The sequence below is a fragment of the Etheostoma cragini genome, chromosome 9 (genome assembly GCF_013103735.1).
Source record: "Etheostoma cragini isolate CJK2018 chromosome 9, CSU_Ecrag_1.0, whole genome shotgun sequence".
Taxonomy (NCBI): domain Eukaryota; kingdom Metazoa; phylum Chordata; class Actinopteri; order Perciformes; family Percidae; genus Etheostoma; species Etheostoma cragini.
In genome coordinates, this window is record NC_048415.1 from 18,674,761 (window position 1) to 18,687,147 (window position 12,387).

Here is a 12,387-nt window from a genome sequence, read left to right on the forward strand (position 1 = left end):
GGGGGGGGAGATGTACTGCATGTGTAACTTAAAGCAGCAGAGTGACAGATGGAGTCAGTGTTTTCCCGAGTGAGCTGCTGCATGGAGGCTCCAAAAAAAGAGTTTTAAATAAACTTTACAAAATTCAGCACAGTTTTCACCTGCCCAGGTGCTATCACCCCACCAATAATAATTACAATAGGCAGCCACGGAAGGTGGAGTTTTTAAGAATTTGCAGTGCTTATTAGGAGGATCCTCTTTTACAGTATATGTCATTTTATATTGCAATATCAATATATTGACCTAGTACATTTTTTATGGAAAATTAATAAAGTGTTAATGGTTAAAATCCCCAAATGGGAATATCAGCTTTTGAGAAATGTTATGAATTGAATACCTGTCAAATCATGACATTTAATTAAAATTCCCAAACATTAATATTGTGTTAAAAGGATATACAAATTACAGTCTGACCTAGAGGATTTATTTAGACCAATCTCACCATTGCTATATGACAGTTTAAGTGGAAGTTTTCTGATAATAATTCCTTAATTCTTTTGTTTTTAGTTAATTTTTAATTGGCATTTTAGGCCTTGATTGACAGGACAGATGAAGACATGAAAGATGAGAGAGGGAGGGAATGACATGCAGCCAAATGTTCCGCTCAGTACTACTTTTACAATGAAAAATAAACTTCTCAGTGCTCTCTGGTGGACAAATTATGTTATAGAGACACTTTCTGTATGAAATTATGGTCTGTTATATAAACATAAACATATCTTTTGATTTTTCTGTTATTTATCAGATGACATGTAAGAAACCAATGTCAGCTGATAATTTAGAGGTCTACTTCAAATAAAAATCCAATTTTGTCCACAAGGAATATTATTGGGGAGAGCTACCACGATATCAACAGTTTGGCAAAAACTTCTGACAATTTACATACGATTATATATATATATATATATATATATATATATATATATATATATATATATATATATATATATATATATATATATATATATATATATATATATATATATTTATATACACAACGCTTTACAATGTCCCTGTTGTCAAGTCTTGTTTTTTGTTCATATCTTAAGTTTGTATTTGTATACATTTTATTAATCAGAACGTTAATATATTTTGATGTTCCTCTGTTCTGTTAAAATATAAACATGTAAAACAAAAAGTTTATTTTTTAAACTGCTTTATTATATTTTTAGCGTGGACTCAAATAACTACAAATAACTAATGTTAGGGAAATAGGTTAATGTCTTGTTTCTGTTTTGTTTTTTTTATTAAATATATACTGTATATCGGCTAATATATTGGAATATCCAATTTTTTAATCACCGAATATTTGCATCACTATTGCCCTTTTACAATCCTTTATCGGTCGGGCTCTAAATAATATTCTAAGTTATTATCTTGCAGACATTTCTAATGTTAAGACTGAGAAAATGATCTGCAATAGCTTCTATTTGTGTGATGAAAAAACATGTCAAACACATGCGTGTTGTTTTTCTCATGTATATTTCATACCCTTCATGTTTTGTATTGAATCCCTCTCACTGAGGCCCAGAGGTCAACCCTCACTCTTCCTCTACATGTAGATACAGTTCGGATCTCTGGACGCTTGGCTTCATAGTCGTTACTTCATCCAGTGAGGCTGGAAACAGTGCAGTGGCACATATGTTGGAAAGCTTGTCCACCCCCCACCTGGAGCACAGTCAATGAAACTAACCTCTACGCATTAACCCTCATATCTCAGAGAAAAAGAAGCCCAGTGGTAACATTCAAACAGAGCAGAGGGTTTCTCATGAGCATCAATCATAAAGGCAAACTTTACGTCTGAGAGGGGTTGTGGTATGGAAAATCATTCAAGGATTCGACCGACAAACCAGGGTGACCTTTTTGACCGATCCTACTCTCTCGGCTCCATAAATCCTCATCATTACTTGGTCATAAATATATGCTGAGCTTCTGCTCTGTTGTGGTGCTGCCGCTGCTGCCTCACAAAAACATAACGTTTTCTTATGGTTGATAAGAGGTTTGGACACACTGTGTCCAAGTTCAACAGCTGCGTGGGACCTAATGCGTATGTTATTAAGGAGGTTCAAATCAATGGAAATTAAATGATAAAAGCGGGGCCAAAACCCTAAAATGTTAGTGTGTGTATTCAATTAATATCTTTGGATTTTGGACATTTGCTGGGACAAAAGTGATTCGAAGTAATCATCACCTTGGGTTCAGGGAATTTGCGAGCAACTTTTTTTACTAATAGAATTCAATGAAAGCATGACATGAAGAAAAAGTAAAGGTGCGTTACAAAAGAAAGAAATGTAATATTATGTGCATGTGTTTCCACCATCCAGATGAAGCAGTGATCTCCCCTCAGGATCCCGTCCTGCACATCGGCTCCAGTCTAACAGCCACGTGCACGCTGGGCCCTGAACTCGGCCTCCACGCCAGCACGTTGTACTGGACACTGAACGGGATAAGTGTGTCCAGCAGCACCTACAGGGTGTTGAGCCCTGACACCCTGAGCGTCACCCTTCACAACCTCAACGGCTCCCAGCAGCAATCTGGAGACAACCTCGTGTGTCACGGAGCAGATGGACACGTCCTGGCTGGTTCGTGTCTCTATGTGGGCAGTAAGTGGAGGCTTCTCTGGCTGTGCAGGGTCATTTATGGAAATGTCTCATTGAAATGCACTTGGGCTCAGAAGGCTGGCTGTCAGGCTGCACACAGCTTTTAGGAGACTGAATGACTTAAAAAAAAAAAAAGATATAGTGAGTTCAGTCTTGTAGTCTTTTTGAGCACAGCCACAATTACAATGGTGGTGTTAATATCTGAGGACACACAAACCCTGTAAATGAATATGTTTTTGAACTTGGTAGATTTATAGATGTTGCTTTTATTGAGATGTGAAATTAAAATTGAGTTACAAAATCATTAAAATAAAGATTGTTTCATTCTCAACTGGTATTATCACACCACCTTATAAATAACTAAATAATTCTTAAGAAATAGTCAGAAGTTCTTTAAGACAAAATTGTTATCCTTTTGGAGAACCTAAACTGTCTGTTGTGAACTCTGGTTTTATTGTTAGTTCCACATCTAATCCTTTTGGATTAGTTGCATTTTCAGCTATTTTAGTGCATTGGCTCGATGGAGCGAACGCTTCACATGCATGGAAAGAAAAGTGGCCTTGTGTTTTCTTTCTTGTAAATCTCCGAATGAAATAAGATTAACACTAAGTAGGCCTAGTATACTCACTATTTACTCAACACCACTTTAATTTTTTAAAACTTAATTTCAAATGGGTTTTTTCATTGTTCTTTTTTTCCTCCAGGGCCTCCAGAAAAGCCAGTCAATTTAACATGTTGGTCCCACAACACCAAGGACTTGAGCTGCAAGTGGAGCCCGGGGGGGCCGGGTGAGACCCACATCCAAACCAAATACACCCTCAAGTACAAATTGAGGTGAGCGCCCCAGACCTGCTGCAGCTCACAGGTGATCACCTCGCCCGACACCACTCAGGTAGACTAGCAACAAATGCATTAGTGGCGCCTAGAGTTTATCATCTGCACCACGCGCTGCGTTTGGAGACCGCAGTGGCGTTCTGCTCGTGTGCTGTTACACTCAGTCTGCCTCTTCAGAATGCTAGTTCATTTTGGTCATTGTTTGTTTCTGTCCAGGTGGTACGGGAGAGAGAAGGAGTGTGAAGTTTACAACACAGGGAAGCAGCGTTACTCCTGCTACATCCCCCGCAACCTCGCACTCTTCACGCCGTACGAGATCTGGGTGGAGGCAGGCAATCAGCTGGGGTCTGCTACCTCTGACATCACCATGCTGGACATCCTCGATGTAGGTGGGTGAGCAAAGGTTTTCAGGACGTCTGACGTTGTAGAGCATAAATAACATAGCTATTTTCCTTCCTGTCTTGTCTTTTCCTGTCTTGTCATTTCTTTCCCTTTCCTTTCTTGTCCTTTCATGTCTTTTCCTTTCCTGTCTTATCCTTTCGTTCCTGTCTTTTCCATTCCTCTGTTCCGTGTGTTTGTCTTCATATGGCTAACATACTTCTCTATGGGAGAGGGGGATTCATTTTTATAGTTCACTCCCTTGGTAATGGGTTATGGGTTCAGGCTGCAACTCTCAAAGAAATAGTTTTGTTGTACAAGTTAATCGAACATCCGATGCCTCTGTGGTAAAGGCCTCACAGGTTTCTCAGCGAGAAACTTCGGTTATAATGTGCTATTGATAGTGGGTGCATCTTACAATTTCTGTTGTTTCTGTGTTGTGGCCTCCAGCGAGCGCCACATTTTGAAAGCAGTGTTTATCGCCCGTGACTGGGCATCCTCTCCCTCCATTCGTCCTCACTTCACACTGAGGAACAGAGAAGTTGGAGCTGTGAGTGGGTTGGAGGAGTGTTGCCATATGTATGATGTATTGCACTGCCTCAATAACAGAAACAATGAGCTGGGAGTTTATTTGTTCTGGCTTGGTTTCCCTTTCTCCCTTGAGCTGAATGCGTTAGAACAAATAAAGCTGAAAAACAGCGTCGCGCACCAGTAGTGTAGGATGTCTAAAGCAAGAAACACTTTTACAAGTTCTTTAATAAGTTCCTTTCTTTGTCTCTCTTGCTGCCATCCCCTTTATCTTTCCCTCCGTCTTTCTCTCCTTCAAAGCACTTGATTTGTTTGCAACCTTTATTGCAGCAGATAAAATGTTCCGTTTAATACTGACTGAGGGAACAGGAAGTACAGGCTGACCTAAACCAAAGCTCTCTTTATTTGATGACTGTCCAAAGTCACCATATGCCATTAATTATTCTCTCTCTAATAGATTATTTTATTTATATTTCTTTCACTCACAGCAGGCAAATATTCAGTCAATGTATGCACATATCGATTACATCATGTAAGGACTATTGCCCCGCACAGAGTTTGAGAAAGCTCTTCTATACTGTAAGGCAGAGGTTCCCTTACGTTTTAGGCAACGCACCCTCTTCTACATCCTGACCGGGTTGACGCACCCTCAGTCTTTTTTTTGATCTTTTCTTTTATGGCCAAATAAAGTAAGGGGCTTTTGCCTCACATTGCCATTGTTTGTGTTCAGGTGACCATGTAGATAAGAGGCCTTCATACAGCTGTTAGCCAGACCCTCACCTCACACCACACACTGTGGCTCTGGGCAGTCTGCATCGCCAGTCCAAGTGAAGCCCAGACCGCATGACTTTCATCATATTTCCTTTGTTTTCTTCCACTCGTGTTGCCTCTTTTCCCTTCTTGCCAGCATGATGAACATATGTCCTCTTAATTTGCCGGGGCTTTCCGATTCTCCCTTTCCTGTCTCCCGCTCAGTTTCTTCTCCCGGTCCTTCCGGCAGAAACGCATCTCTCCACTTCGCTCACCTCCGATTCCTTAGTCTCTCTTTCTCGCTCCTCTTTCATAACTCATAACTTCAGATGTCCCACCTGACAGTTTCCCTGGCTTTAGCCAGCTGTGCATATTTGCATAAAAAAACTATTTCAGCTAGTAGGCATAGGTAACGTTGAAGCTAGTAATGTTGTGCTACACGAACGTTAGGTAAAGACAGGCTGACTGGCAGGAACTGGAGGGCATTTTAGGTATATTTAGTAAAGTTTTTTCATTTAAAATGTATAAAGTTTTCCATTTTAGTTCATTTCATTATTTTAAGCTATAAAATATATATATATATATTTTATTTTGCTAAATAAACCTTTTTAGTTTTCAAGAAAGGTCAGTCAGTCAGAGAGGAGAAATTATAAAGAATATAATAAAAAGACAAAACAAGAATTTAAAACACCAGTCACCGTAACAAAGATGTGATAATAATAATACAAACCACCGCTTTGCCCCTTTGCGTCACATTCCGACACACAGTTTGACCGACACACAGCATGAAGCTCTGCAATGTGGCACCTTCCCACGGAGGTGTGGGCGTGTTTATTTGTGCGTTAGAACATAACCGCTGTGAAACAATCAGAACATTTTTATTCCTCTGATTCACTGCTTTGTTCAGCGCTCCTTCTCTTCATTCACTCTCTAGCTCACTTGACCAAGCTGCTCTCTCTCTTTCTCTGGCGGTTGAGCCAGAGAAAGAAACTTTGAATGCTATATGGTTACAAACTGTAAGCCACACTTACAACATATTCTACCTTTCAAATATGAGACAGATGGCAGTTTACTGGCTCAGCACTGATCATCCTCACCATGAAGAATGCGGTGATTACAGTACAATATTCACTGTAGGATTCATCTCTCTATCAAGGTCATTCAGGCCTCTTGTACCCTTGCCCTGACTACCGAACATCTGCTGCATGCAAACCTTTGAACAATTGTCCTTGTTTGTGCAGTGACCACCGACCCTCCTGCCAACGTGCAGGTGAGTCGTGTCGGCGACCTCGAGGACCAGCTGACAGTCCGCTGGGCCAGCCCCCCCGAGCTCAAGGACATTCTGTTTCAGGCCAAATATCAGATACGCTACAGACTGGAGGACAGCAGTGAATGGAAGGTGATCTACACACATACATACACACAAACACACACACAGTAGCTATGACACCTCTGAGGCAGCTGTGAAAATATTTGATGTGCGGCATCGACTGATCCATTAAACGATGAGCATAAAACTCGCTCCGGCTGCATCTCCAGCCTCCTGTGCTTTCATTACAAAATTGCAAACGTCTTGTGTAAAAACCTTGACTGCTGCCTGGTTCTTTGCTGGTTCTTTTTAACTTTCTGGCTTTCATCCAGAAGTGCAGAAATGGGTCTTTTAGAAACATTCACATTCTTTTAAACTGCTTCTTTGTTTTCTCCCCCAGCTTCTTTATGTTGTTTTCTCTGTGTGTAGGTTCGTACAATATGTCTTTAAATAAGAGGAGCAACACTACATTAAATGTGCTTTAGGCAAATTTAGATAGATGCAACCGTGCACACGCACACACACAACCTCACAAACACACTTGGTGTGGCCACAAAAAGGTGGGGAAGCCCTCGTGGAGCGACCAAACAAACAACAGAGAGAGCTTTAGAGCTGCTGGTCACAGCTTAAAAATAACAACAGCGATAAAAGATGTAGCAAATATCTCTGTTTAGTTGGAGTTGAGAAGGATTTTGACTGTTTTAATTACATCCTCTCTGTCGTTTTGTTCCCTCTCACAGGTTGTCGATGATGTTGGTAACCAGACATCGTGTCGGCTCGCAGGCCTCCAGCCCGGGACAGTCTATTTTGTCCAGGTGAGGTGCAATCCAGTGGGCATCTATGGCTCCAGGAAGCCCGGCATCTGGAGTGACTGGAGCCATCCGGCTGCCGCCTCTACACCCAGCAGTGGTGAGCACATTGCAGAGGAAACCTTAGTACAAGACCGAATTACCAAAATGGTGCCTCATGTTTTAAATGGCTTTTAAATGCTTCTCAAACATCTGCGATGCCCACAAATCTTGACCGTTCGTTCTACTAATCAACCTGTCATTGCCATTTGAAGCCAGAAAAAACAATGTCCTTATCCCTGTTTCAACATCCTGAACAAGTAGATCCAAACCGCATGTGACCCAGGAGAAACCAAACATCAATAGGCTAGATACCTTGATAGAGATCTCCCAGCAGAGGATTAGACGAACTCCAAAGAGCCAGGGGGACATTTTGATAGATTTTTGTTGTCGGCTTCAAAGATTGATCAAGTTAAAAAGCTGGCTGTCTGTCGTCGCAGCACACACAGGGCCTATAAAGCTTGAGTAGAAGCAGCAGGAGCAGATAATGAGTTACATAGGTCATGCGGTATTTAGTCCCCAGAGGGAGGAAGTCGTTATCGGGCTCTGTATTTTTGCCAAAAGGAATCGATTGTAGCAGACTTACGACTTTCCTCCCCAAAAATAGAAATATGGTAAATCACCGCCACAGTTTAGGACATTACACTGAGGAACATTTCTTTTATATGAAACTGTGTACATCAGGCTTTGTGAAATTTTGCAACATGAATCATCATAAATGTTCATTGAGCAACAGCTGGGTTTTTTTTGTACTAGAAGCCTCTTAAGTAGACAGAGGTGAGAGGTGTGCTACTGTAAACGTTTCTTTATTTAATAATACACCAGAGCATTATCTCAGGGTTTGGTACTGACGTTAAATAAGTCTCATTTCTATCCTACTAAAAACTAAGCTCAGTTATGTTGTGATTGATATTTCAGTCTGGGCCAAAGGGCTGGCCTGACTGACTGACTGACAGACCAACGTTGCCTCCAAAGAGCCACGCTGTGCCTGTTAGCATGGCTAAAAACACTTTAAATTTACATTATTTTACCACGTTCACTATCAGGGCTAATTTCCAGGGAGGTGTAGTGTTAGAAAAAAGAAAACAAATGATAGGACATGTGTATATGAACCGTGTCAATCACAGTGATGCTGACACATCAAGCAGATGGTGCAGGATCTGGCTTCTACAGCACCTTGCACCAACACTTGTCCTAACTATAACCTTGACGCTGTTCTCTCGTCTTCCCCCCTCTCTCCTACCTCTCCCTCCCGCCTCTCCCAGAGCGGCTGCAGAGCGGCTCCTGCGATCCTAAGCCTGGCGAGCAGAACTCCACCCTGCGGCGGGAACTCAAGCAGTTCTTCGGCTGGGTCCGCAAGCACGTATCCGGCTGCAGCGGGATGTCAATCAAACTGTACGATCAGTGGAGGGTGTGGCTGCAGAAGTCGCACAAAACGCGCAACCAGGTAGGTAAGCAGATAATCTCTCGCTTTTCATTATCTCTCCTAAGACACACACACACACACACACACACACACACACAGCTGCATTGAAGTCCTGAACTGAATTTCTGACCCTGCCTTTTTATACCATGTGGTCAGCATATTTACAAACACAAAGAGGACTGATTTCTCTTGAACTGGTTGGCTCTGTGAAGTTTCAGTCTGTACCTCTGAGCATGAAAGCAGACGTACTCTGATTTTATTACATATTTTAACGATGTAGAATTGATCTTCCGCTGATGACCACAACACAGAGCAATGAGCATGTAAATGTAATTCACAGCGCACTGTTCCTTTTGTTTTCTCTTGGCATAAGGAGCCCCTTTCACTGAAATAATTCGGGCCAAATGGCACGCTGAGCCCCGGCGTCTTCTGTGCATTTACAGTATGTGACTTTGTTAGGAGTTGAGATCATTGGCCACATCCTCCGCTGCTCAGTCCTTGAACTCACAGAAACTCTCACTCCACCTGACTCAGTTAGCTCAGCAGTCTCTGGGTATTTGTGCTTAAGAGGGGCACACGCTGTGGCCTGAATAATGTCTTTGTTCGCAAACCGTGACAGGTTCTCATTGATTACCTTGAGAGAAAGGTATCAGGGAGCTGGGAGCGATACGCAGAGAATAAGAAGATGATGCCAAGAAAGACAAAGCGAGGACAACAGAGAAGCGGTAGCCAGTCAGAGCAATAATTGTGATGATTGTAAATGACATGGTTTTTCCCTTTGAATTATCCCAGCGTGAAACATCTGCTTTTTGTCTTTTCAGATTCTACAAGACAGTAATTCATAGCAGCACCGCTCAGCACCACTGTGGTGTTTAATTCCAGAACAGCATCAAGGAAACTGACGGATAACTGGCCCAGAGGGTTCCAGCTGTGTGAGCGATACTGCAGTGTTTGGTCATACCGCCTTAACTTGAGTTTAAAGGGCCCGAGTGGACGATAACTGAAGTGAGACAATTCAGTCTTTTTCTGCCATTTCCGCTGGCCAAACCTTTTTGCTCCGTTTACACTGACACAAATGTTACAACCTTCAGCAACTGTGCCTTTATTCGGGAGGGGGGTTATTACTTAATGTAATGCAAGTATTTGATAATACTTTGATGTCTAACGATGCTAAAGCAATGGTAGTAACATGAGGCAACTGGGAACACATTATACAAAACAACCCAAACCTTACTTTCCAAGTCAAGTAACGTTTTGCCAAGTATTTTTGTAGAGCTGTGGTTTTCTCCAGGCTAATCTGAATATGTGAGATTTACATTGTTTTAGTCATTAGGATAATTTATCTCTACATCTAATACTGCTGGAGATCTGTTTAGAGTAGGGAATGCAATTAACAATTATGTAATTAATGTATTAGGTTCTTGATTAATCAATTAGATCATTTTATCTATGAAATTTCAGGAAATTGTGAAAAATACCAGTCACCATCTTCTTAAGAAGGTGCCATCTTCAGATGTTTTGTCTGAAAAACTGCCCCAAAACCCAAAGATATTCAATTTACAATGCTATAAAATCAGAGAAAATCTGAATACAGACTACTTGATTACCAAAATAGATAATTTTGTTTCAGCTTTAGTTCAGTGAAAACAAAATGTAACAATCACTTTTAACCCTTCAAACATTAATTAGGCATCAAGTAGCAAGCCACCTAAAATAAAATGTATTAAACCATTCCTAGTTCTTCAGATATTCCAGACGGTGTTGTAATAAGGCCTTACTGTCTGTAATTTGTATTTGCTGTCTATCATTTATTTGACAAACATTTTCATACAGTCTGTATTTTTATAAATTTCTATTTAAAGTTTTTTTAAGTTATATTCTTTTACTGCACCAGTACACTGCAAATGTGGTTCTTACCAAGATCAAAAAACCAAAACTTAGATCTAGAAGTGTTAGATCATTTATCTTGTTTTGAGAGTGAATTTCTTACTTTAAATGTTCAACTATACACTATAATCTTAAATCAAGCAAGCTTGTCAAGTGAAATTATCTTGCTGCATGGACAGATAATTTCACTTGTTTTGAGTACCTTTTCACTCAGATTTAGTGTTTTCAGACACCCCTTTGTTGCAGTGTATGCCTCTGAGAAATACTGAGTATGATGTATAAAATGGTACAACATCCACTTTGTCTTAGAAAGTGTCTTTTTATACATTTCTTTCAAATACAATTCATCAAGTAAAGATAGCAGGATAAGCCTCCGGGAATTATTTAACCTTTTTAGGGTATGTACACATTTCATCAATTTCTTTCTTTTTTTTGCTTAGGCGTGCATTAACACTAACCCATGACAGATAGAAACACAGAGCCAGAATGTGAAAGGTCCCCTGGGTGGAGCGAGACTGCAGCGGCGAGCAGGGTGGAGCCAGAGGGGGATCGATAAGCGCAGCCGACGAGTCCAAGGTGGAAGTTGCAGCAGAGCCAATCTGTCAACTCTGCCGTGTGGTGATGTGAGAGGGCGGCTGCAGGCCTCCTGGGAGCCGCCTGTCAATCACACTCCTCAGAGTCATACTTAAAGTCCTGCATGATCTCACTCAGAGCCTCTTTGTTCTTGATGATCCTGGAAAAACAGTTACTTTGTAACAAACATTTTGTGAATATTTTTTTTTTTTTTTTTTTTTTTTTACAATCAAAGAATAGTCTGTTAAAGGAAGAAATAGACGGGAAGTAGTGCAGCTGACAGCAGGTTTATAGTGAGCGAGTGGCTGGGTCAGCGGGGAGCGAACGCAGTAAAATGGACGGGTAGTAATAGCTGCTCTTACTCGTGCTTGATCTCCTGAATCTGTTCTTGACAGTCTTCGTCCTCCGGGTGATCCTGGGCCCGCTGCCTGGCCAGCTGCAGCTTGGCTGTCTGTTGAGAAGGCACATCAGATAAGATTTATGCAAACCATTCATCGATGGGGGACGGAGGGGAGACAGATGAACTATAAGATAATAGAAGCTTTATAATGTTACTGGCGGAAAGGACGTTGAGTTAATACTAAAGGACTTCATACAAAAGTGCTACACATCACCTCTGAACACTAGATGTATGAACATGTGGAATGTGGGAAGCACTGAGGCGTAACATTTTAACACCCGTCTCAAACTGTCTAATGAGCGTCACAGACAGACTGCAGCTATCATGTCACTGACTTGAATCAGAACCCAAATGTTCCCATCTGAAGCATCTGCAGTTTTCCTTCTTAAATGGTGTTTGCTTTCAGACATTTATGACTTGAGCAGCCAGCATATTAACAACCGCTGAATCCTTAACATGACAGTGGTGAAATGTTTTGAATAAGTCTGCCTCCCTGTGGTAAAACACTGGAATTGTATCAAACACACAAAATGTATGCACTTGTTGTAGAATTGCATTACATGAAAGATATTAAAGGATTGAAAAAAAGGTTATATAGAAATACTAATATTGAATAACGGTAAAAAGAAAATGACAAAGAATTTTCAAAGGAAAAAAGATAAATGAATCCTCCTATATATATATATATATATATGTATACAGTGGGTACGGAAAGTATTCAGACCCCTTTAAATTTATCACTCTTTGTTTCATTGCAGCCATTTTCCAAAAATCAAAAAAGTTCATTTTATTTCTCAGTAATGTACACTCAGCAC

General features: G+C 40.8%; 2 protein-coding genes across 3 annotated transcripts in view; one reads left to right on the forward strand and one right to left on the reverse strand.

The window, feature by feature from the left end:
• Positions 1–10,837, forward strand: part of crlf1b (cytokine receptor-like factor 1b) — an 11,320-nt gene extending 483 nt beyond the window's left edge. The window contains exons 2-8 of one of the 2 annotated variants that reach the window (XM_034882582.1): positions 2,364–2,642; positions 3,344–3,473; positions 3,690–3,862; positions 6,371–6,528; positions 7,179–7,347; positions 8,552–8,737; positions 9,534–10,833. In XM_034882582.1, the coding sequence (XP_034738473.1) occupies positions 2,364–2,642; positions 3,344–3,473; positions 3,690–3,862; positions 6,371–6,528; positions 7,179–7,347; positions 8,552–8,737; positions 9,534–9,550 (1,112 nt within the window). In that variant the 3' untranslated portion in view covers positions 9,551–10,833. Of the gene's footprint in view, positions 1–2,363; positions 2,643–3,343; positions 3,474–3,689; positions 3,863–6,370; positions 6,529–7,178; positions 7,348–8,551; positions 8,738–9,533 lie in introns of both variants that reach the window. The other variant, XM_034882583.1, reaches the window with a different exon arrangement.
• A 61-nt stretch (positions 10,838–10,898) lies between these two features.
• Positions 10,899–12,387, reverse strand: part of rex1bd (required for excision 1-B domain containing) — a 3,782-nt gene continuing 2,293 nt past the window's right edge. The window contains exons 4-5 of the mRNA XM_034882585.1: positions 11,535–11,623; positions 10,899–11,332 (exon numbers count right to left, since the gene is read on the reverse strand). Of these exons, the coding sequence (XP_034738476.1) occupies positions 11,260–11,332; positions 11,535–11,623 (162 nt within the window). The 3' untranslated portion in view covers positions 10,899–11,259. The remainder of the gene's footprint in view (positions 11,333–11,534; positions 11,624–12,387) is intronic.